General features: G+C 44.6%; 1 protein-coding gene across 4 annotated transcripts in view; it reads right to left on the reverse strand.

Moving 5' to 3' along the window:
• Nucleotides 1-22,574, reverse strand: part of Abcc5 (ATP binding cassette subfamily C member 5) — a 109,197-nt gene that overhangs the window by 68,180 nt on the left and 18,443 nt on the right. For 2 of the 4 annotated variants that reach the window (XM_031363420.1, XM_031363419.1), the window contains exons 3-12: nt 19,304-19,461; nt 18,965-19,120; nt 18,181-18,328; nt 13,429-13,662; nt 13,108-13,281; nt 12,449-12,596; nt 10,906-11,054; nt 9,863-9,970; nt 6,238-6,594; nt 3,405-3,476 (exon numbers count right to left, since the gene is read on the reverse strand). In XM_031363420.1, coding sequence (XP_031219280.1) covers nt 3,405-3,476; nt 6,238-6,594; nt 9,863-9,970; nt 10,906-11,054; nt 12,449-12,596; nt 13,108-13,281; nt 13,429-13,662; nt 18,181-18,328; nt 18,965-19,120; nt 19,304-19,461 — 1,704 coding nt within the window. Of the gene's footprint in view, nt 1-3,404; nt 3,477-6,237; nt 6,710-9,862; nt 9,971-10,905; nt 11,055-12,448; nt 12,597-13,107; nt 13,282-13,428; nt 13,663-14,388; nt 15,948-18,180; nt 18,329-18,964; nt 19,121-19,303; nt 19,462-22,574 lie in introns of those variants that run through there. The other 2 variants (XM_031363421.1, XM_031363422.1) reach the window with 2 other exon arrangements.

Raw genomic sequence — 22,574 nt, forward strand, 5'->3', positions numbered from 1 at the left:
GACCCACTCTACATCTGGATCACTGGAGGGCTGGAGACTCACTCTACATCTGGATCACTGGAGGGCTGAAGACCCACTCTACATCTAGATCACTGGAGGGCTGGAGACCCACTCTACATCTGGATCACTGGAGGGCTGGAGACCCACTCTATACCTGGTCACACTTTCTGGTGTGACCCATGTAAAAGGACATGGAATAAGGAAACTCTTACTTTTTCCATGATTCCCTTACTTTTGTTGGCAAGTTAATTTATCCTCCTGCTGAAGCATTATTTTGCTGGTATTAGAACCTACTTTGGAATTCCAATGTAGACTGAAGATTACTGAGACATCCAGCCTGGTGGACTGAATAACTGCTGGACTCTTGACACTATTAGGACATAGCCATTGTTGGACTAGCTAACAGGAACACAGTCTGCAAGTCATTCTATTAAATCCATATGTGTATATATATGTATGTATATATATATATACACGTATATATTATGTATATATATTCATATATTATGTTTGTTATATAACACATATATTATCAATGAATATATGTATACATTCATTCTATCAGTTCTGTTCCTCTAAAGAACTCTGACTAATAGTACAACAAGCAAGAAGGCCTCTTTTTAAATTCACAGGGGAGGGTGCCATAAAAATTTGTAGCCAAAATCTGCCTCAAGGCAAGGGTAGCCAACTTATCTATAGGATTCATCCAGGATATTGACTAGATCAGCTGCTTCTGTGAAGTGAGGACCAGAGAGGAAACAGAATTTCAGGTTAGATATCAACTGATATGAACAGCATACAAATAATGACTACAGAGCTTCCTTCCAACATGAAGAGGCTGCATGATGAGTCATAGTTTTGATATGATTGCTTTTCTTTTTTTTTAAGATTTATTTATTTTATGTATGTAAGTACATCGTTACTGTCTTCAGACACACCAGAAGAGTGCATCAGATCCCATTACAGATGGTTGTGAACCACCATGTGGTTGCTGGGAATTGAACTCAGGACCTCTAGAAGAGCAGTCAGTGCTCTTAACTGCTGAGCCACCTCTCCAGCCCAAAAGCTTTTTTGTTTTTTTTTCTTTTTTTTTTAATCATTTATTTATTTTTATTTTATATGCCTTGGTGGTTTTGCCTATATGTACATCGGTAAGAGTGTCAGATATTGGAGTTACAGACAGTTGTAAGCTGTCATGTGGCTGCTGGGAATTGAACATAGGTCCCCTGAAAGAGCAGTCAGTGCTAAACTGCTAAGTCATGTCACTAGCCCCTCGATGTGTTTTCTATCACAGCTTGATACCAATTATGCGCCACTTGTGCCGTGGTCCTTTTTGATACCAACAGTTTGAGTTAAGGATGATAACACAGTGAAGCAAAGGTTCCTTAGTGAATGCATGGAATGCTTGGCAAATAAGCTTGCCCTTATGAATACCACCACACACAGTGTGTGTATACAGGGACACTTTCCTACAAACTGGCAATCAACCTGCTGTGCAAATCAGCAATCTATACTCCTGGCTGCTCACAACAACACTGTCAGCTAAGAGTTAAACTCTAAAGGACGGACAAGGCCAACGAAAGGACCTGCACTACCAGCCTCCCTGTCAGACGGGCTGCCAGGATTTGATCCACTAAAGTCAAAACTCACTTGGTTTAAGCTTTGCCACAGCCCAGTCACCCTCTGGAAAGCCGCACCTTGCAAATATTCATTCAGAAGCACTTTGAAAAAACAGAACACAGTCCCGTGCTCTAGGAGGACCACAACATACCACATACCTGGTACCAAACAGGACAGGGAACCTGTCCTCAAAGCACAGGTCCCACTGTCCTCAACAGGCAGAGTTCAGAATGCAGCACCTGGCAGGAAGTGGCACCAACTGCATGCCCATCTTCATCCACATTTAAGTCAAGCTGTTTGAAATCTTGTTTAAAGGTATGCCGGTACCTGTCCTTTTCCAATGACTGGGCTCCACACACTCAGCGAATCTGTGCTCACCCTTTCCCTCTCACTCTCGGTGCTACATTTCCTCTTGCTGTCCCATGGTGTACTTGTGTATCTAGATCACTGAGCCTTCTCTGGACATGAACTCCCTGAAGAAGTAACAGTCTCCGAGTTTAGGCTGAGGAGACTCCGCTTCAGAATCTGCAGTGTGGGGTGTCTGGTCATCCCTCCCAGCTCTGCTACCTCCTTTCCTAGCACACCCACAGCATTCAGTAACTACTTCCTGAATGGGAAGAGGCACAGGGAACAAATGGCACTGGTCTGTGACTATTAGCCAGTCACCAGGCATTCACTAGTGTGTGACTATTAGCCAGTCACCAGGCATTCACTGGTGTGTGACTATTAGCCAGTCACCAGGCATTCACTGGTGTGTGACTATTAGCCAGTCACCAGGTATTCACTGGTGTGTGACTATTAGCCGGTCACCAGGCATTCACTGCAGCCTTCCACACAGAAGGCTGTTAAAGGTGGGGAAATGAAAAGCACAGCATTGACCACGGTCCCTTTGTTTTCCACCTCTGTTGGACAGTAAAACCACCCCAGGAAGCTTGGTAAGGTAGAGCAGGTCGAGACCTGGAGACTCGCACACACCTGAGGCTTATTAAGTGACTCCTCACTCCCTGCCAGGCTCCTCCTATAAAAGTATGTCCTGTGGTGACACAGGCTCAAAACAGAATTCTCTATGCTAATGTGGTACCTAGAGGCCCAGAGGGCTTGGCTGATAAGCTTCCCTTCCCAGATATTCCTCCCCATAAAAGGTATTTAATCTCAGGCCCACCCAGAGTATGCATCCATTTTCCACCATGAACAGGCAATAAACTGTTTAGAACCACGGACTGTTGTGGGGAGCATGGAGAAGGCATTTGCCTATGAAGCCACAGTTTAGTTCTCCCATAGAAGGTCTCTCTGTGCTCCCAGCCACAACTGCCACCAAGCCTGCCTTCCACCAAGCTAAGGACAATCACCTCTGGGACAAGCCAGAGCTCCCCTTTCCCCCAGCCCCAGGTTAGATGCTGTCCCCAGCCCGAGCTCCCCTCCCCTACCCCCATTTCCCACAACTCTATTCTCAACTCTTACGCAACTCCCACTGGTGCCTGGATATCCAGGAGTCTGAGAACCCCATGGTCCCAGCCTCGTCACAGGCCCGGGGATCACTGAACGAACTCTGGCTTTTCCATATCTGTGCTTTCCCACCCCTGGAGCAGTGTCCTGGAGCTTCCCTACAGCCCAGCACTGGCCTGGTGGTGGCCCCAGAGACTGTGCCCAGCAGCAGAGCAGAGGAGAACCAACACACCTCTATTGACTCTTCAGCAACTGAGCCTGTTGTTCCTGAAATGTTTGCTAAGCCAAACCCAAGAAAGAACCAGAAAATACCAAGGGCAAAACAAAAAACGTCTTACCTGGCCTAAAATGGCTGAAATTAGAGAGGTTTTTCCACTTCCCACACTGCCGCAGATTCCAACCAGTTTGCCCTAGACAATGCACACAGAGAGAGGAAAGACATCAAGAGACTCCCGGCCACTCATCCTAAGAACCTGCAATTGGTCTATCAGTACAGGGACATGGAGGCCCTCTGGAAAGACTGTCGCACACATGGTACACCGCAATCACTTTTAGGAAGTCTTAGCCTCTTACCAACTTTGCAAGTAGTATAAGATTTTATTTTTAATAGTTTTTTTGTAAGGTGGGACTCTTTAAAATTACTTAATTGTAATTTTTATTTATTTTCTTTTAGTAAGAACTACATGTAGTATTATATTCATTAAAATATAATTTTTATTTATTGTTTTATTCATTATTTTGTTTGGTTGGTTTTTCAAGACAGGGTTTCTCTGTGTAGTCTAGGTTATCCTAGAACTCACTGTGTAGAAGAGACTGGCCTCGAACTCAGAGATCCACCTGCCTAATATAAGTATGGGTGTTTTGCCTTAATGTATGCCTGGTGCCTGCAAAGGCCAGGAGAGGGTGTCAAAACCCCTGGAACTGGAGCTGGTTGTGAGCCACCTGTGGGTGCTATGCATTGAGTCCAGGTCCTCTGGAAGAGCAGCCAGTGCTCTCTACTTCTGAGCCATTGCTATAGCCAACAGTTGACTTTAAAAAGAGCCACTTGTTTGGCAGTCCCGTGTGATGGTAATCAAGTCCCCAAGAGAAGGAGAACAGTGGTGCAGGAGGATCCCAGACTGCCGGCAGGCAGTAGGCACCAGAGTTCCAGCTCTACCACATCTGCTAACCGTGTATCCCGGTATTCCAAACCAAGCCTGTGTCTGTTTCCCTCACAAGGCTCTGAGCTCAGGGGGAAGGGTGAGTTCCTCTCTGAATCAAGTATCACATTACCAAATGCAAGAGTACATTTCAGTTGAGTATGAGAAGCCATTATCTAAAAGAGCTGACTAGTGATACGGTAGGACCACCTCAGTAATCAGTAATCGTCATCAAGTAAGCTTGCTGCTAAGAGTGAAATAAAAACCGACAAAGGCCTATGAGTGATAAACTACACTGGCAGTTTCAGGTGACCACCAAGGATTGCTCTGCTTATGGCTGCTGGATCTGCCCAAAGTGCCCCCAGTCAGCGGCTGGCACTGCCGTACACTGCAGCGGTGCCCCCTTCCAGCTCTACAGATGAGCACTTCTAACCAGCCCTGTCTCCATCACTCTCTTGTCTTTCTCCTGCACTGAAGCAGGAGGAGCAGCCCCTTAGTCTTCTCCTTCCCTTCGTCATCTCTTCGCACACTCTTCTGAGCCTAGCAGGCCATTACATATTCACAGGCACTTCTGCAAATCTTCTAACAGCTTTTTTCCTCTCAGGGTAAAGTCAGAGTTGTGGAAGGCTCCACCCCACTGCTCTGCATCTTCATGGCCTCTGTCATCTCCCACACTCATCCTGGTCCAGTAACCAGCACACTGCAGATATAGAGCCTCTGCTCTCTGCTTCTGCTCTTCAGCTATGACCCTCAGACAGTCTCATGACTCCCTCTTTCTCAGATCTCCTCTCTCCCCCCTTGCTCCTCCCCTCTCTCACTAGTACTATTGTTCGTCTGCCATGCCCACTCCCAGCACCTTTTCAGTTAGAGTATCACTATGTATCCAGGCTGGCTTCAAATTCATAGTGATCCACCTCAGCATGCCCCAAACTAAGACTATGGACATGTACCCCAAGCCTGACTAAAACATCCTTTGAATGGGGTCTTTTCCTTAGAAAATGTGTTTAAAACGCAAGCACAACTGCCCCTGCCCCAGCTCCATCACCATCCTTTGCATGGTCCTTATCACAACCTGATACAATACGATTCACTTGCTTGTTCTTTGTGTCTGTCCACTAAGGATATAAACTCCAGAAAGGGGTTTGACTATGTAGGTTCTGCTGCTGTGTTTGTTCTCAATCCTTCAACAGGACTTGGTGTAAAGCTGGCACTTAATAAACAAAAAAAACAAACAAACAAAAACAGCTGCTGAATGAATGTGTGAATGTCCATCTGGGGCTCCCAGATAATATGGTCTTCTAAGCATGGGGCTACTTCCCAGTCATAGTTTGAATCTTAAGTCTTCGACCTGAAATCTGTGTTCTAAGCAACTCTCTGAGAGTCCATGTCTATACTAGCTGAGTTATGATATTATATACCCAAATCACCCTTCACTTATATTTTTAAAAATTATTATAATATAGTTGTTAAGAGCAACCCTGAGGAGGCTGAAGAGATGGCTTAGTGGCTTTAGAGCACTTGCTGCTTTTTCAAAGGACCCTGCATCAGGCAGCTCAATACCACTTGTAACTCCAGTTCCAGAAAATCTGATACTGTCTTCTGCCCTCCACTGGCTCCTGCACTCATGTGCCCACACCTACAAACAGATATGTAAAATAAATTTAAAAGAAGAAGAAGAAGAAAAGGCAGCACTGAGAATACCTTTTATATGCCAAATTCTCTATGATGCACAACGTGACGTTAACAAGGATCCCTCACAGTTACTGCAGTGGATTTAATTAGAACGGCCATCACAGCCAGAAGCCAACACAGAGCAGGATCTTGGAAGGTCCACCTGAGTGCTTCACCTCCTTATTAGTAAAGCAAGCATTCCCTAAGTTATTAGTTCTGTTGCTCGCTTTGGAATCAGATCCCAATCTGCTCTCGATTCAAAACTACTCACAGCCAGAATACTCTGCTTAAAGGGAGTGTCCTGCCAGCATGGAGTGGGGGTGACACAGGGGTCAGTGCTGAAGTAGGCGGATAGGCTTACCTCTTCGATTTCTAAGTCGATGTTGTACAGTGTCCGCTGCAGGCGCAGGCTCCCTGTGTGGATCTGCTTGCCTTCTTCATCTTCCGGACTGGGCCGCTCGTCATTGTCCAGGAGGAGATGCCCTTTCTGTTCTGCCAGCACCGCCTGGTGTTCAGCGTGTTGCAGCTGCCTCGACTTCTCTTTCTTGCCCCTGGTAGCCCTCTTGTCTTTTTTCATTTTGGGGGTCAGCTTGGGCGAGTTCTGTATACTGGAGTGGGAGGAGTCCCATGCCAAGGTGGCATTTTTCATCTCTATCTTGATGTGAGGACTGGCCGGTTTGTTCTTTATCATGTGAACCTCTTCCATTAGAAACAAACTCTGATAGGAGTTGTGAGAGAGGTGCAAAGATGAGACACTGGATCAAGACCAGGGAGACAAGCTTATGGCGTACACTCACGTAGCAAAACACATCAGGCTATACAGTGGAAGGAAGCTGAAGAGCAAAAGGTAGCTCATTAGTGTAGCCTCACCTCAGGACTGACAAGGGGTCTCAGGGCCTCATTCACTGACCCAACCCTCTATGCTAGGTTACACACTAAGGTATTCTGCTTTGCCTGCCAGTCTAATGTGGACAAAAGGACATTTAATAACTGATAGGGATATGGTGCCCCATCTACAGTAATTTGTAGGTTCCAGAGTAACGGTTAGAAATCCTATGAGGGATACTAATCCTTTACACAGACATCATGACTCCAGGAACCCTTCCAGACCACTTCTGTAAAGCTAAGGCCTGCATACTGCCCTTAGCCATGGCCCGGCACCTCTTGAGAGACTGAGACCGGCACAAATTAACTACTGGGTTTGGAAAACATCTGAGCTAAGGGCCTGTGTGGACAAGAGGTGCCTCCCCAAGAATCGCTCCAGGGGAGGAGAATTCACCTTCTCTCCACTCATTTCCAGAGTCCTACTGAGTTATTTCAAAGGGCAGGAAAATGTAATATCAAATGGGGAAGAGTTTCCAAAGTTAGATCTAAAATTCTGATTTTATAGTTATACTTGAACCCCTCTTAAACCAGGAAATCTTTACAGAGCACTATTGCAGGGAGATTTTCAGAATGTCTTTTAAAAGCTAATTTAAAACATTAGAAAATCTTTAGAGAAAAAATGGCTTGCAGGATGAGGACTCTACTCAATTACTAAATACTCCAACTGCCTTAAAATTCCCAAGTACTACTGAATAGAATTTGTAATTTCCCCCTTTCTCCTGGATCCCAGCATCTGCTTTTAAGAAGAACTAAGAAAGGGTCTTACTGAACTAAACAAGGACAGCAATAGACACGCTAACGTGGATCAGGGTTGGGGAGCCCACAAGGCTTTCTCAACCGTATAGGCAACTAAGGAATGCTAAGAGCAAGAGAAGTAGTCTTCCCCAGGGAGGAGCCCTCCCCACCTCCATTGGTTATCTAATACCGAATGATCACTCTGAAAACATGCACATAAGTAACATTATACAGACTGAGCAGGTTGTATTTATGTATTTAGGAACATATATATATGCATACACATATATATACAGATATACATATATGTATAGAACAACAATTAGTGAGAAAGAGAGGCCAAGAGAACAAGGGAGGGTATATGTGAGAGTTTAGAGAAAGGGAAGGGATGGAGGAAATTATGTAATTATAATCTCAAAGATAAAAGAAAAATTAAAATAAATAAATCCTAAAAGATAAAAAGAAAGGATCTCATGCGGCCCTAGGCACCCAAGAATGACTGTGAGCCCTGACCCTCCTGTCACCACCTTCAAGAGCTAGGATCACAGTCGCTATTCCTGTAAACCCCCATATGTCGTAACGCTTAGGTGAGGCTCCTGTCTATGAGCAGCTGTGAGATTCGTATATCCAGAACCTTCTGAGAGGCTGGGTTGGAATATTGTCAATTATCCTGATCTCCTTCAAGGACATCCGCCATTTCCTTCCCTAAAGACCTTTTAAAACGATGGAGATTGTGTAGGCTCCTATAAACTATTCAGAAAAATAGTGGTACCTCTAGGAGATCATAGCCGCCCTGCTCTTACTTCCTGCTTCCCAGAGCCCCAACACGCTTTGACAGACAAGGGCCAGTCAACACCAGAATTCGGATCAACTGAGATGTACACCTGCCAGGACACACAAACCTCATCTTCCACTAGGATGTTGCCAACTGACAGTGCTTCCTAGCCCCATGGCGAAGTGTATAGCAGTAACAGCACTAAGGAGGCCAAGGCAGGAGTACTGTGTGTTAGCAGCCAGTCTGTCTCAAAAACAAACACCTCTAACAAACCAGAGGAAAAACAGCTCACTTTCACTCATTAGAAGAGAGAGTAGCCAGAGAGATGCCAGATATAATACAACACACTGTTACACTAGGATTCCAATTAAAAAAAATTTAAATCATTTTTCCAGTATAAATATGCCTATGCTACCAGCTAACACTGTACTCAATTAAAAGGAGACAATTCAAAAACAAGGTCACAAAACTACTTTTTCTTCCTTCATTCTTTATCTAAAATTCAACAAAATCTATCCACTACCAAGGATGCAGAAACAAACAGGGAGCACTTTGGTCAGAACTTTCACTTTCTTCCATGACTGGGTTCTCTGGCTTCATAGAGACAAAGCTCCGACTGTCATTAGTTTTATGTGATCCTGGCTCTGGTCCTTTGAGCAGCCAGGAGAAGGAGAAATGCAAGAGAAAGGGGGACTTTCTGGAAGAATAGTTCTCTTGGCCCAATGCAAGTCACCTGACTAACTGTAAAAAGCAAGAGCTGTGATAAATCCCAGCAAACTACTCTCTCCTTCACAGGGCAGCTCCTGGGCCTCTAAGGTAGTGAGAATCATCCTTCCAGCCCTGGGGCTTCAACTCTTCATGCCACCAGAACTGCTCCCGTGTTCACCTCACCAGCCAAGGAAGACCACCAGGAGTGAGGTCTTGTCGATGAGTTCCAGCGCACACAGTGCCTCTCCTTTTTAGAAATTGAACTTAACCACTTTCAAATAAGTACCTACTTCCCTCCACCCTCCCACGTCACTCCCTCTTGTGTCACACGGTTGTGTTATTCTGAAGGTACAAAGAACACAAAAAGGTCTGATCAACTAACCACGCAAGGAAAGGGGCTGATACTTACTTAACTGTACTTCTCAACATGATCTAGTTTTATGACTATTTCCATGTCACTGCATTCCCTGCCTCATGTAGTGGCAATCACTGGGTAGGAAAAAGAAATATCAAAAGGACTCAGCATAGCAACCAATCAAAGTGGCAGCAGGCATGAGAGGGGGAGGGGAGAAACCCGGCAGACACCTGGCCGTGCTGGTCTAACTTCAGCCATTTAAAAAGCTCAGTAAATGACAATGCACATCCATGCTGGGCCTGGCAGGAGTGCTCACTATGGGAAGGGAGCACAGCTCAGAACCAATCAGGAGAGATAGAAATGCACATTAATTTTAAAGGCATTACTCTCATCCCTTAATTTAGTTGTCTCTTCCACCTCCTAAGGCAAACCAAAGTCAAGTGCAGCTGGCCTATGTGGACTCTTAGGCAGCAAGCAAGCTGTACCAAGGAGAGTTCCTGATACAGAGACGGGCAAGAAACCACTTACCTTAAATCTGTCAACAGCAACTGATGCTTCAGAGAGGGACTTCACTGAGAATGGTGTTACTTTTAAAGCAAAAGTCATGGAATTGAAGACAGTCACCACTGTGAAGGCCTTAAAATACAAAAGAGAGGTGAGAGCAAGCCTCGCAAGGTAGACACAGTAGACAAGGCGGCACCAGTCTCCTTTCAGGTGGAGGGAAGGCTGTAACTATGAAACGTTAGTGCAAACAGTCACAGTAAAGTAATTTGTTTTGTGTGCAGGTACATTCTTGTGTGTCGCAGTGCGTGTGTGGAGGTCTGAGAAGTAATTTGTTTTGTGTGCAGGTACATTCGTGTGTGTTGCAGTGCGTGTGTGGAGGTCTGAGAACAACTTAATGGAACTGGCTCTCTCCTTCCCCGTGTGTGTTCCAATGACTGGACTCAGGTCACTGGGCTTGGTGGCAAGTGCCTATGTCCACCTCGTCAGCCTATGTCCACCTCGTCAGCCTCAATCACAGTTAAAAGTTTCATCTTTAAATTATGATTGTGTGTTTGTGTGTGTGTGTGTGTGTGTGTGAGAGAGAGAGAGAGAGAGAGAGAGAGAGAGAGAGAGAGAGCATGTGTACATGAATGTGGTATCCTCAGAGCTCAGAGGTGTCAGATCTCCTGGAACTGGAGTTACCAATGGTTGCAAGTAGCCCACTATGGGTGCTGGAAATTGAACTATAATCCTCTGCAAGAGTAATATGTATTCTTAGCCTCTGGGTCATTTCCTCAGTCCACATTTTTATTTTAAAAATAGAGTGTTTGTTTTGTTTTGAATGAGACTTTCACCTAAAATTCTTCACAAACATGAAACATGAGTTCATCTGTATTTACAAAATTAAAGCCAAACCCAGGCTGACTGAGAATAAGCCACATTATTCCTGTATAAGGGATAGTGTAGTATTCCTCCACTTCTGAACTTAGTGATGTGAATGAAGGAAATACCTAAATCTTGGTAGCAGTCCCAAAAGAAGTAACAAGAGGAGCATATGAGCTCTGCATAGAACGTTTCTAACTGCTCACCTGTGCCGCTGTCAGGTCGAAGCCCAGGGTCATGTGAACGGAGAAAGTCACCACGCTGGCGATCACTACAACGATAGGAGCCACTCCAACAGTGATGCTCTGAAAGTACCCTGCTTTCTCCAATATCCGTCGCTCCTCCTCTCGAGTTTCTATTAAAAAGCAACCCATCCTCAAAGCAAGTCAAAACACACTTTGGGATACTGTTACTCCACTACCAAAGAAGAATCAGGTTTCAACTACAAATACATCTTTTGTATTTTGTTTTTTTGTTTGTTGAAGACAGTCTCTTGCTATGTAGCCTAGGCTTATCCTGAAATGTAGACTTTCCTCCTACTTCAGCCTCCCAAGAGCCAAGGTGCTAGGATAGAGGCGGGTTTTTATATGATCCTTTAGTACCAATGATGAAAAGGAAATCTGTTTAATGGACTATCAACTCTGGTTTTGTCAGTTCTGTAGGTTGGACCTAGGGCCTCACATGTGCTGCGTAAGCACTGCTCAGCACCCACACTAGGACAATAGATTCTGTCACTACAACTGAGCTGTGAATGGACCAAGTCACAAGGAGAAATCTGAAAGAAAGCAACTATAATACTAGTACTCTGGTCCCCTGCCTTCTGGCATGTATAAGTCTACTGGGTTTCAGTAAAAAGAACACTTTATTTGCATCTACACCTGGCAACTTTCTTTGCATATCTGGTTAGTACTTATTATTTACTCTTGCAATGTCCAACCACTTTACAAGATACAAAGTCCAGATAAGAACCTGAAAGTTTAATCAGAGAAAACAAACCAGCTGCCTTGATGCTAACAAAATACTTTTTATTCTATTTAAAATTGTATTAATGTTGACAACATTTATAGTCAGTTGCTATGTCATTAAGTCCATTAACAGCCCATATACACTTTTTACTGAAATTAAGGTTATACTTTTTTTTAACTTCTCCTTCTTAAATGCCACTGTTTTTAAGGCCTAGCCTTCCTATTCTTGTTCAGAAATGTTTAAATGCCAGTGTCATGTTAGTTACCCGGACAGGCTTGTGATGCGACTGAACTTAAAATGTGAATGGAGCCAGCACTGAGAACACTGTAATTAAATCAACTGGTTTAAAAGATGACAAAAGGAGTCCCTACCAAGTACTAGAGGAAAGTGCTTAGTCCAGGATCGTGAAGCCCGGGTCATCCCTCAGGGTCACACAACCACCTCTGGCACCTATACAATCACAGAATGGACGACGGGCTCGTGGCAATCATCTAAGCCCCTTCTGTAACCCCTTCTTAGCTGGGCCAGAAACCATGCACTGGGTAAGAGGAGGACTTGCATATATTCTGAGAGCTAGATTTGTCCATACGATTCTACATACAAAATCAGTTTCCTGAGTTCAAATCCCTGAGATTTCTTTTAAATACAAAAGATTCTACATGAAGATATTAGACATCAGAAGTCTAGTTTCTAATGTGCTTAGGAAGCAAAGTACATGAATGAACAGACCCCAAGAATCCAAAATCCCTCTGCCACATACACGAGGAAAATCTTTCCACTCACTTTGAACACACTGAGAAAACGCTTTGACCCAGGCATACATTTTAATAAATTTAATGTAGGTGAGAACTTCATTCATCTTCTGGACACGGTCGTCTGTGGCAGCTACACACTTTCTCCTGAAATACGCAGTTAGCCGTGACACGAACATCTGGAAGCAGGAAAAGCAGCCCCCTATCAGACTGAAGCACCTCTGGATTGGCCTGGCAATCCAGGCCTGTTGCCCTGTTCCTGGGACAAACATGATTTCATATGATTTCACAGGGATCTTTAGAGTTAGAAAATATTTAATTCTCATCTCCTTGTAGGGCGATGAAGGCAGTTACTCGTTAGATCTCACAGACACTGGCGCCACCATGGTAGAATCAGGCCAGTCGTGTCAACACCCGCAGCTCCTTTGTTACCTCGAGTGGGTTCACCTAGAGCCTTCTTGCTCCACCCAGACTCACTCTGCCTTCAGAGGGCGCCTGTCTTTTATGCAAATGACCCCTTGCTTCCTCCCAAGCCAAAATTCTGCCCAGGTGAACCGAGCACTACCTAGCATCAAACTTTTCAAACTCCCTTCTTTGAGAAGACATCTATCCTCTTTCTTTAACCAGTACACATACTTTATCCATCCCATAGGAAGAAGCTACCAGGATACAGCCAAGAGGCTCACTCACCATTGCTGGATAAAAGAGGATAAAAACAGCCGATCCCAGGAAGCCCGTTGGTCCCAGAATGATTACATTATAAATCATGCCCAAGATGGCAACAACAGGTCCTCCTGCCAGCAAGCTGCCCACAGCGGCTGCCTCAAACATCCTTTGCCCATCATTGGAGCAGATATTGATGAGCTGTAAGATATGACAAACAGTGAGGAAGCCTGTAGGACACAGGTCACTATATTCAGGAGAAAGGTCAAGGACAGAGCAGGGCCCAAGAAAAAGAGGAAGTCAGGCTGAGAGTTTGCTCTGGGCACAAAGCACGTGCTCTGGACTCACCTCCCCCAGGGACTTTTCTTTAATGTTCTTTAACTTCAGGATCTTCTTGAAAGCCATAGTCAGGATAGCACCCCGCAACCGGACACCAGTTCGATAATTCAACGCCCAAGTCAGTGCAAGTGACCAGGAGCGTACAACTTCTGTCAGGAGGAGGCCTAATACTAACAGCAAGCTGTACTGCAGGTTAGACTCTGTTGCCTGGGTGTACTCCAAGAGGTGCTTCACCACGAAGGCCTACAGGAAGAAACACACACCACAGTCAACATCGTCCATGGTAACCCCACACAATGCCACAGTGTTATGTTAGGTTAGAAAGAGCAGGCTGCTCCACGGTACAGTGATCAGTGTGTAAGCAAAGAAAAAATTGTGTTGTCGGACCAATTATTACCGGCAATCTGCCCACAGGCGAAGGACAGAGGGATCATTTGTTTTTCTCCTGAGGGGTGCCATCATGACCATTACTCTTTCTAATGTAACATAAACCTGTCCATGAGCTGCAATTCATTCTAAACACATAGTCATCCAAAGGTATATATATTGACCTTATTTCAGGATCTTCACACATGGCTACATCTCTTTACATGAAACCAAGACCTTTCTCTGTACCCTTTCACACGTGCTTATTTGATAAAAAGGAACAGTGTACCTACAGTTGTACGGAAGAGTGGGAAGTGCAAAACATCCCTGAAAACAAACAGGGGCAGTTTAATAGGACAGAAGAGAGCAAACAATACAAGCTATCAAGCTCCAGAGACCCTCCCTCTGGCCCTCCCCACACCCACTCCCTCTCAAAAACAAAAACATGTTACCTCAGGTAGCATATGTCTAACACCACCTGCAGGGAGGGAAGACAGCCAGCCCCCAGAAACCACGAGTGTCACCTCCAGCTCTGAGGTCCTGCAACGCCGGGAGCACACACTCACACAGGCACATTCAGCAACAGCAGTAAATACCAGGAAGTGGGAAGCAGTGTACTTTTATTGAAAATGAAATATATATTTAAAGATACCATCTTCAAAGAGCATCTCACAAACACTGTACATTCATTAGCAGGGGCATCAGGAACATTTGGTGGAACATACAGAATTGTACAGGGATAACCATCACACAAATGGGCTGGCCTCCCACTTGCAACTATACACAGTAGAGGAACTGCGTGGCAGAGTCATATCTGCTTCCAGAGTCTGAAGTATAATACATCAGGATGGCAACTTTCACCGAGGTGGGAATCCCAAAGCTGCAATGAAGTAGATTCTCTAGCAATAAAGACCTTGCTGCTAAAGGAAGAAGATTAAGAAAGAAAAAAAAAAAAACTAAAAATTCCCTAAAGAGATATCCTGCTTAAAACTGCAAGTGCTGTTGGCACACTAAGGTGCGAGGAGACACTCTGCTCCCGACAGACTGCAAGATTCTAGGCCTGCTGAGCAGGGTACGGGCATCCTTCGGAGTCTTTTCAAGTCCTGGTAGCTAGAATTGATGTTGGCAAAAAATCAAACCAAGAGAACATAGCAAAAGAAAGCCAAACCAGTGCCCACCTTAAAGGAAAAAAAGAAATTAAACCCATGTGCCCATCTACCCTGGTTCTTACAGCAAGGAATCCTGTCTGCAGCTGTCGGATACGAAATGAACATACGACAGAGGCAGACGAATCAGCCTGTGGTGCCTAACGCTGAAATCCGGAAGCCAGATTTCTGGGGTAATTAGTCTCTTTCAGTTTTTCTGAAAGTAACTTAATACCAAATTGTCTACCAGGTCCTAAGAGGTCTCCTAGGGTCATGTCAAGCCACAGTAAATAACCTGATTAAATAGGGGATTTCAGATCCTGCAAACTACTGTAATCCACCTTTACCCTCCTGCAGAATTTTTAGAGCCCATGTTTGGTCCTCACTGCATAGATTAACTAGCAAGAAGACTGGCTTCTTTTCCAGTATACATCCAAAATGCGGAGCTGGGTCACTTGAGGCCAAAGGCTCTCCTGGGGTGGGTGCTGCAACTCAGCAGGGAAGCCTGCAGTGAAGCATTTCCCACACAACAGCAGTGTGGGGCAGGCTCCCAGGGCAGCACGTGTGGTTTGGGCTCCTCCCTCTGCTATACCTTGGGGTGCCCCCTTTGCAGCACTGGATAAGCAATCCGCACTACCCAGAGAGGAGAAGGGAAGGTGGGTGACACAGGTATGTTTACACGATGCACAACTTTCCAAGGGGAAAAGATGAAAGAGGTAACAAACGTCCAACACGGGGCTTTAAAAAGCAACAACATTTCAAATGAGCTTGTGTGGGAGAAAGAAAAGCAGTTTTACATGAAAAATTCAAACAAATTCAGGCTTTTTAAAAAGTCATAAGTTTATTGTCATTTATGTCTAAGCTAACTGGGAGGAAACTGAAGATTGTCAGTGTAGCTGTCTTGCTGGGGAAGGCATTCCCAGTGAATAAACTTTACCTTACCTGAGCTCTTGGCGAGAGATTCTGCCCAGCTTGACTCTCTCATTCTGACCGCAGAATACAGCCATCCTGAAAATTCTAAAGAACAGCTTCTGTCACTGGTCCCACTACAGAGACACTCCCCCCAAGTCCAGATCCTGACAGCATGGAGCAAGCGGTGGCTGGGGAGAGGCTGGGGGGTGGGGACTTACCTCTCTCAAGGCTTCCCACTGCCTTTTCCCCACAGGCCTGGAGCAGAGTTAGCACTCACTAAGAGATGGCACTGCAGAAGGTAGCCTTCTCTCCAAAGTCTAGGCTGAGTGCTAACTCTTCAGACACAAGTCTTAGGGCAGGCCTGGACTTCTAAAACTAACTTAGTCTAAGAAGGCCCCCAAAGCATCCCTATAAATGTAGTGATTTGGCTCTGCATTTTGAGTATGGTCAGTACCCTTATAAATGATGGCCCTGAGCTAGAACTTCCTTGGTCCTGGGGCACCCGACATAGAGCAGGAGTGCTGGCTGCTTGCCAGACTGTTCTGAGGTCAGCATCAAATGACCAAAAATTTAAAAACAATGCACATAAATACAACCTGACTATGTTTCATTTGTTCTGTGTATGACCACCAAGGCTCGACGAGACCTAATGGGATGGCCTATGTATGGAGTGTATAATTTAGGGTAAGATTTTTGGTAAGAAAAGAAAGAACAAGTCAATCTGAAAATCATGCCCAATTTAGAAAATGTGCAAAATGTAACATTGGGTTTCCTCAGAAGGACTCACAGGTTTGCTTACTGCTAATGTTAATTTCATCTCTTTTTTTCAAAACCAGCCTGATTCTCCAATTTCCAGTAAAAAAAAAAAAAATTTATCGGGATTAGGGTTCTAAAAAAGATGTCTACATTGTTTACACTCGCACATGTGTTTCACAAAGAGACAACAGACAAGCCCACAGCTCTCTCAGGCCTATTGACTTTCTGGGGTTCTTCCCAAAACGGCAGCAGAGGGAGATAGATGTGCCACGTGTTCCTGCTATGGAAAGGTACCCAGCTCTCCACAGGCATCTAGAAGCAGTCTCTAGGAGTTAGCTTCCCAGTTGCTGCCATGAGAATTGAAAGATTAAGAACTTATAGGATGCTCAAAGGAATGACCTTCAAGACACCAAAGTGAGCATGCATTTTGCAATTACTTTTTGTGGAGTAAAAACTTTATCCCTGCAATCCAGGACTTTTTTTTTTTTTTAAGGAGAAATAAAGAATTAAGAAAGCCCATTATGACATTATTGAGAAGTTCCGTACTACCCAGATGAAAGAAGTGTGCGAAGAGTCAGAGCCATCAGCTCTGTAGTGATGCAATGACAGAAGCTCTTCTTGGGGGATGCTGGCTCTATGGAACACGTGCCATTTTGGCTAACAACATTTCAGTTACATGGTCCCTTTTATTGAAAACTTATATAAAAGTGTTAGTTGGTCAATTAAGAAACCTAATACCAAATTTTTTTAAAAAGATCATACATTAAAAAGAAGAAAAACAAAATAAAAAACAAAAAACCTCCAAAGTGTAAATTAGTTTCACCTAGTCACCATGCATCTTAGACCCATACTTACCACCATGAACCTCCAGCTTACCCACACACGGAAAACGCACAGTTAAACAGTACTACTGCTCCGATGCCTCAAGGCAAATATGTAGAGAATAAATTCAATCACAATCTCGTGTCAGGAAGCACAGAAATGCAACAAAGGATGCCCCCGAAAACTCCTGCCCAAAGCTCCCGTAGCTACTACACTCCATCCACACAGGCGCCCCAAACTGCCACGGTGATGCTATATATAAAACCCAAACAGCCTCTCAAAAACCCTGCTAGGTTTCTAGCTTCTTTAGGGATCATTTGTTATACAGAGTCAGTAAACATAGCAACTATGCCTCTGGGCATCTGGTATGTCACCAACATGGGCTTGCTGGCCCATGCCACACAACACTCAGCTTACTCACACACAGCACTGCCGAGACGCAGCTGTCCTGAGACTGTGGCTTCAGGGCAGCACTTACTCAACAAGCAGGTGTTGTGTGGAACCAGGGTCAGTTCAGATTCATGCAGCCCCAGGAAAACAAGCCAGCAGCTCCTTCTTCTGCAGCTCTTTGTTCTTAACAGTCTAGCTGACAAGCCACCATTCACTCCCAAAGCCACTGACTCTATTCAATAGCCCTAGAAGCAAGTCTAAGGCTGCTAACTAGCTCAAAAATAATCCATCACCTCTGCAACAAAAAAACAGGGTTAGAGCTGGCCGTGGCCGGGCCTGGAGATGTTCAGAAAGGATAGTCAGAACTTACTGGTCCACTGAAGCCAGCCAACTGCGTGATCATCAGGCACACGATGGACAGGATGAGCCTGGTGCGGCAAAAGATCCACACAACCCTTCGCAGGGAGGCGGCGTCTGGCCCGACTTCATTCAGCTCTTCTTGCCACAGTCTCTCTAGTCTTAACAAGGGCACATGTCCTGTGTTACACATCTGCCCAGGAAAAGGACACACCCTAGCCCCCTTCCCGCCATCGCAGGCTCTGTTGTTGCATACACAAATCTCTCCTTTAAAATTATGCACATAGCCTACATCTTGTAGAGAAAAACTCCCTTCCTGGCCTATGTGTACTGACTCCCAAAAAGGAGTATCTGAATCCAAAACACGAGAGGAACAGGAGAAGCCTTCACTTCCACTCCTCAAAGGTTTCTCCCTGAATAAAGTTTGTGGATAAAAACTTCTTTTTGCAAGGGCACCAACCCTTTCTGAAGGATCCTGTGATAAAAGACAAAGCTACAAGCTAGACTTTAATCAGACAATCAGCTACCACCAAAAATGTACTCTGTCACAAGGCAGCAACAAAATCTCCCTGGAGGCTCAGAAAGTTCTAGAAGTGGGGCTGAGAGAGAGAGAGAGAAAGCCCTTGGTTAAAACACACTTAGAGGGAAAGAGAGATAAGGCAAAGGGAAGAGAGTCCACAGGTTGCCCACCCTCAGCTGAAGGTCTTAATGGGTAAGGAGCTTTAGACTCCACATGCTGGCCCACCCACTAGCTCAGGCCTAGCACCCAGTACATAGGGTGGACCAGAGACGCCTACCTTCTGCAGTTCACATCAGAAGACTCATACTTGGACAAAGGCCACACGTCCTCCATTAACAGCTCCCCCTTCTTGTGAACCACTTGGGCCAGAGGAGAGAGCCATGAAAAAGTCATGTAGGAGAAAAGTCCAGCATTGTCCACTGGGTGCTGGTGCCTAGGGGAGAAATGCAACCATGAAGTGTCAGCACACGCAGAGAGGCTGAGCAGACGTTAAAAACACCCTTAGTGAACAGTTCTTGACAAATGTTGGTCCTCCCCAGCTGTCCTCACTTTAGCCTGAGATTTCAAAACTGCTCTTAGTGCTTTGCAGATGAAACTTTAGCCAACAAAGCCTTACTTGGTAGTGGTCCGGAAGGGCTTTAGGGCACTTAAAGCATGGTGGTATTTTCCCTTAGTATGCTCCTCGTCCAGAATTTGGAGATGAGAATGCACAGAGATATCCAGGGAAAGACCCTCAACTCGGGCAGCTGTTTCTAGGGCATCTTGGCATTCCAACTGTGGCGGGGAGAACAGATAAGGAGAATTAATATGGACAAGAAAGGCAAATCCAGCTGACTACAACTCAAAATACACCAACAGCAAACCACTCCATAAGCACTGGAAACCCCAGGACACAGGGTTAGGCAAATCTGCATGTTAAAAACCCATTAAAGAACATTCAACAGGCCGGGCTGTAGTGGCACATGCTTTTAATCCTAGCACTTAGGAGGCAAAGCCAGGCGGATTTCTGAGTTTGAGGCCAGCATGGCCTACTGAGTGAGTTCCTGGGCAGCCAGGGCTACACAGAGAAACCCTATCTCAAAAAAACAAAAAACAAACAAAAAAAGAACATTCAACAGAACGCACACATGAAGTCTTTTTAGGTTTGTAGAATGAAGTGGAAAGTATAGTTCTCATATCTTTCCCATCATCTATCTCCATCTCCTCCTATGTTAGATCTCTCATAGATGGTACAACTGTTACATCGACAGGCCAATGCAGACACAGTAACTGGAATCCACATTACACTAGGTTCATTCTTTGTGTTATACATTCAAAATACACATTTTTGGTTTTTTCGAGACAGGGTTTCTCTTTATAGCCTTGGCTGTCCTGGAACTTACTCTGCAGACCAGGCTGGCCTCGAACTCAGAAATCCACCTGCCTCTGCCTCCAAGTGCTGGGATTAAAGGCGTGCGCCACCACTGCCCCGGAACAAGTCAGTCGTGATTGACTCATTTGAAGTGGGAGATCCACCTTAAAGCGAGGTCATTTAAGATAAGACCTACCCTAAATCGGGGCCACACTTTCTGGTGAAAGCTTTTGCTTTCTGCCTGCTTGCCCTCACTCTCATGGTAACTTCATCATCCTGTTGCTGAGGCATCCCTTCTCTGATATCAGAACATACTTCTAACATAGACTGAAGATCAGCTAAGACATCCAGCCTGGTGGACTGAACTCCTGGATTCTTGGCCTTTCCGTTGACAGACATTGTTGGACAGACACACACATACACACGCACATATGCTCACACACTCTATCAGTTCTGTTCCTTTACAGATACCTGACTGATACAGCCACACATACCAACTATACAGCTTATATGTACTAGCTGGCTGTACTAACAAAAGCCTGCTTTATTCAAGGTGGGACTTATGGCAGGGAAGGTGGATCAAGAGGCTGGACACATCTGTTCTCATTTACTCCACTAGGCAGAGTTTATGATTTCCTTGGTTTCCTTCTTTCCTTTTTCTCTCATACTGTCCCAAATATTGCTAGTAACTACGAGACAGTAACAAATAACAGATCCCCCAATCAAGACAAAGTGGTGCAGAGCTTGGCACACCATGCTCCTCACAAAAAATAGAGGCCACTCAAATATTAGAATCGAAAATGTTCTATGCATAGGAATAAGTTGGAAGCTTTGGCTAATCAAATCTAATAGCTTTAATTCATAGACTGTCTATTTTCAGATAGCAAAACATCCAGCATCAGGAAATTACACAGTTCTAGGAAACACATTCACTTCCTGTCAGTGGAAAGGTAGACTGGACTTCAAGTAAATAATAGCATGAAATGGCAAAAAAGTCAATGGGGTCTTCCATGAAGTCTTCACAAACAATGTAGTGGGTAGAGTCTAAAAAAAACCAAAAAAACAAAACAATGTTGAAAACAGGAGTGCTTACTGTTTTAGAAGTTTAGTCCATTATTGTCAGGGCAGGAATCATGGCAGCAAGCAGGCTGACAGAGAGAGCTTGAGGATTCTACACCTCAATCTGCAGAAAGCAGGAAGCAAGCTCCTCTGCCTGGCTTGACCATTTGAAACCTCAAAGCTCACGCACAGTAACACACTATCTCCAGCAACACTACACTTACTCCAACAAGGCCACACCACCTCACAATACTGTCACTCCCTATGAGCCTATTGGGGCCACTTTCCTTCAAACAATCCCACATCCCTTCTAATAAGAGCATAATTTCTAATCCTTTCTAAAGACTCCACTAGCTGGGAGCCAAACATTCAAATATATGAGCCTACATCATTCAAACTACCACAAAGCTTATAGTCAATTATCCAAAGAAATCAGGACAGGAACTAAAGGCAGGAACCTGGAGGCCAAAAAAAAAAAAAAAAAAACCTGATGCAGAGGCCATAGAGGAGTGCTATTTACTGGCTTGTTCTGTAATTTGAATTTGTAAACTTGCTCATGACTTGCTCAGCCTACTTTCTTATAGCAACCAGGACCACCAGTCCAGACATGATACCACCCACAGTGAACTATGCCTTTCCATATCCGTCTTTAATCAGAAAAATGTCCCACAGGCTCGCCCATAATACAAGCTGTTGGAAGGGCATTTTCTCAGTGGAGCCTCCTGTTAACAAATGACTCTAGCTTGTTGAAATAAAACTAGCAGAGCAGTGTGTCATCCACTAGTACACTTCCATAAGGAATTAGCACTAAAAAAGAACTAGAACCGTCACATCTTGTACCTCAGTCTTGTCACAGTAAGTTCCTGAGTACTTCTGATGTCTAAGACAGTTCTGCATGATGAGAAGAGAACATGAGAGTGCTGAGGTGTACAACCCATTCATTTCATTTGCTTCATCAAAAAAATAATAATCACATCCCAGCCTTTTGGCTAAGATTAAATGTAAAATACCTACTGACAGTTTTTTTTTAAACCTATTACTAGAAAACCAAAGGACCCAAAATTTAATAAATAAATAAATAAATAAATAAATAAATAAATAAATCTGATGGTGTGGGTTTTGTTTCTGTGATCATGTTTAATGATATGTTCCATATCTTCCAGTGTTATGTTATTTTCTGTACAGGCAGATACCAAACTCAAAAGAACTCTGAGTGAGAGTTGGCAAGCAAGACCATTTGCTGAGGCCTGTCTAACACCACAGCGGCATCGGCTGCATGACAAGAAGACTAGGATTTTAGATTGTGGACTCCCTAAAATCTTGCCCTGACAGAGGCAAGAGGCCATCATAAACTGACTTATCCTGTGTAATAGTATGTAATATCCTATGTAATGAGAAAACAGGGAGCCGGGCGGTGGTGTCATACACCTTTAATCTCAGCACTGGGGAGGCAGAGGCAGACGGATTTCTGAGTTCA

This window comes from Mastomys coucha, unplaced genomic scaffold, assembly GCF_008632895.1.
Source record: "Mastomys coucha isolate ucsf_1 unplaced genomic scaffold, UCSF_Mcou_1 pScaffold12, whole genome shotgun sequence".
NCBI classification, from domain to species: Eukaryota; Metazoa; Chordata; class Mammalia; order Rodentia; family Muridae; genus Mastomys; species Mastomys coucha.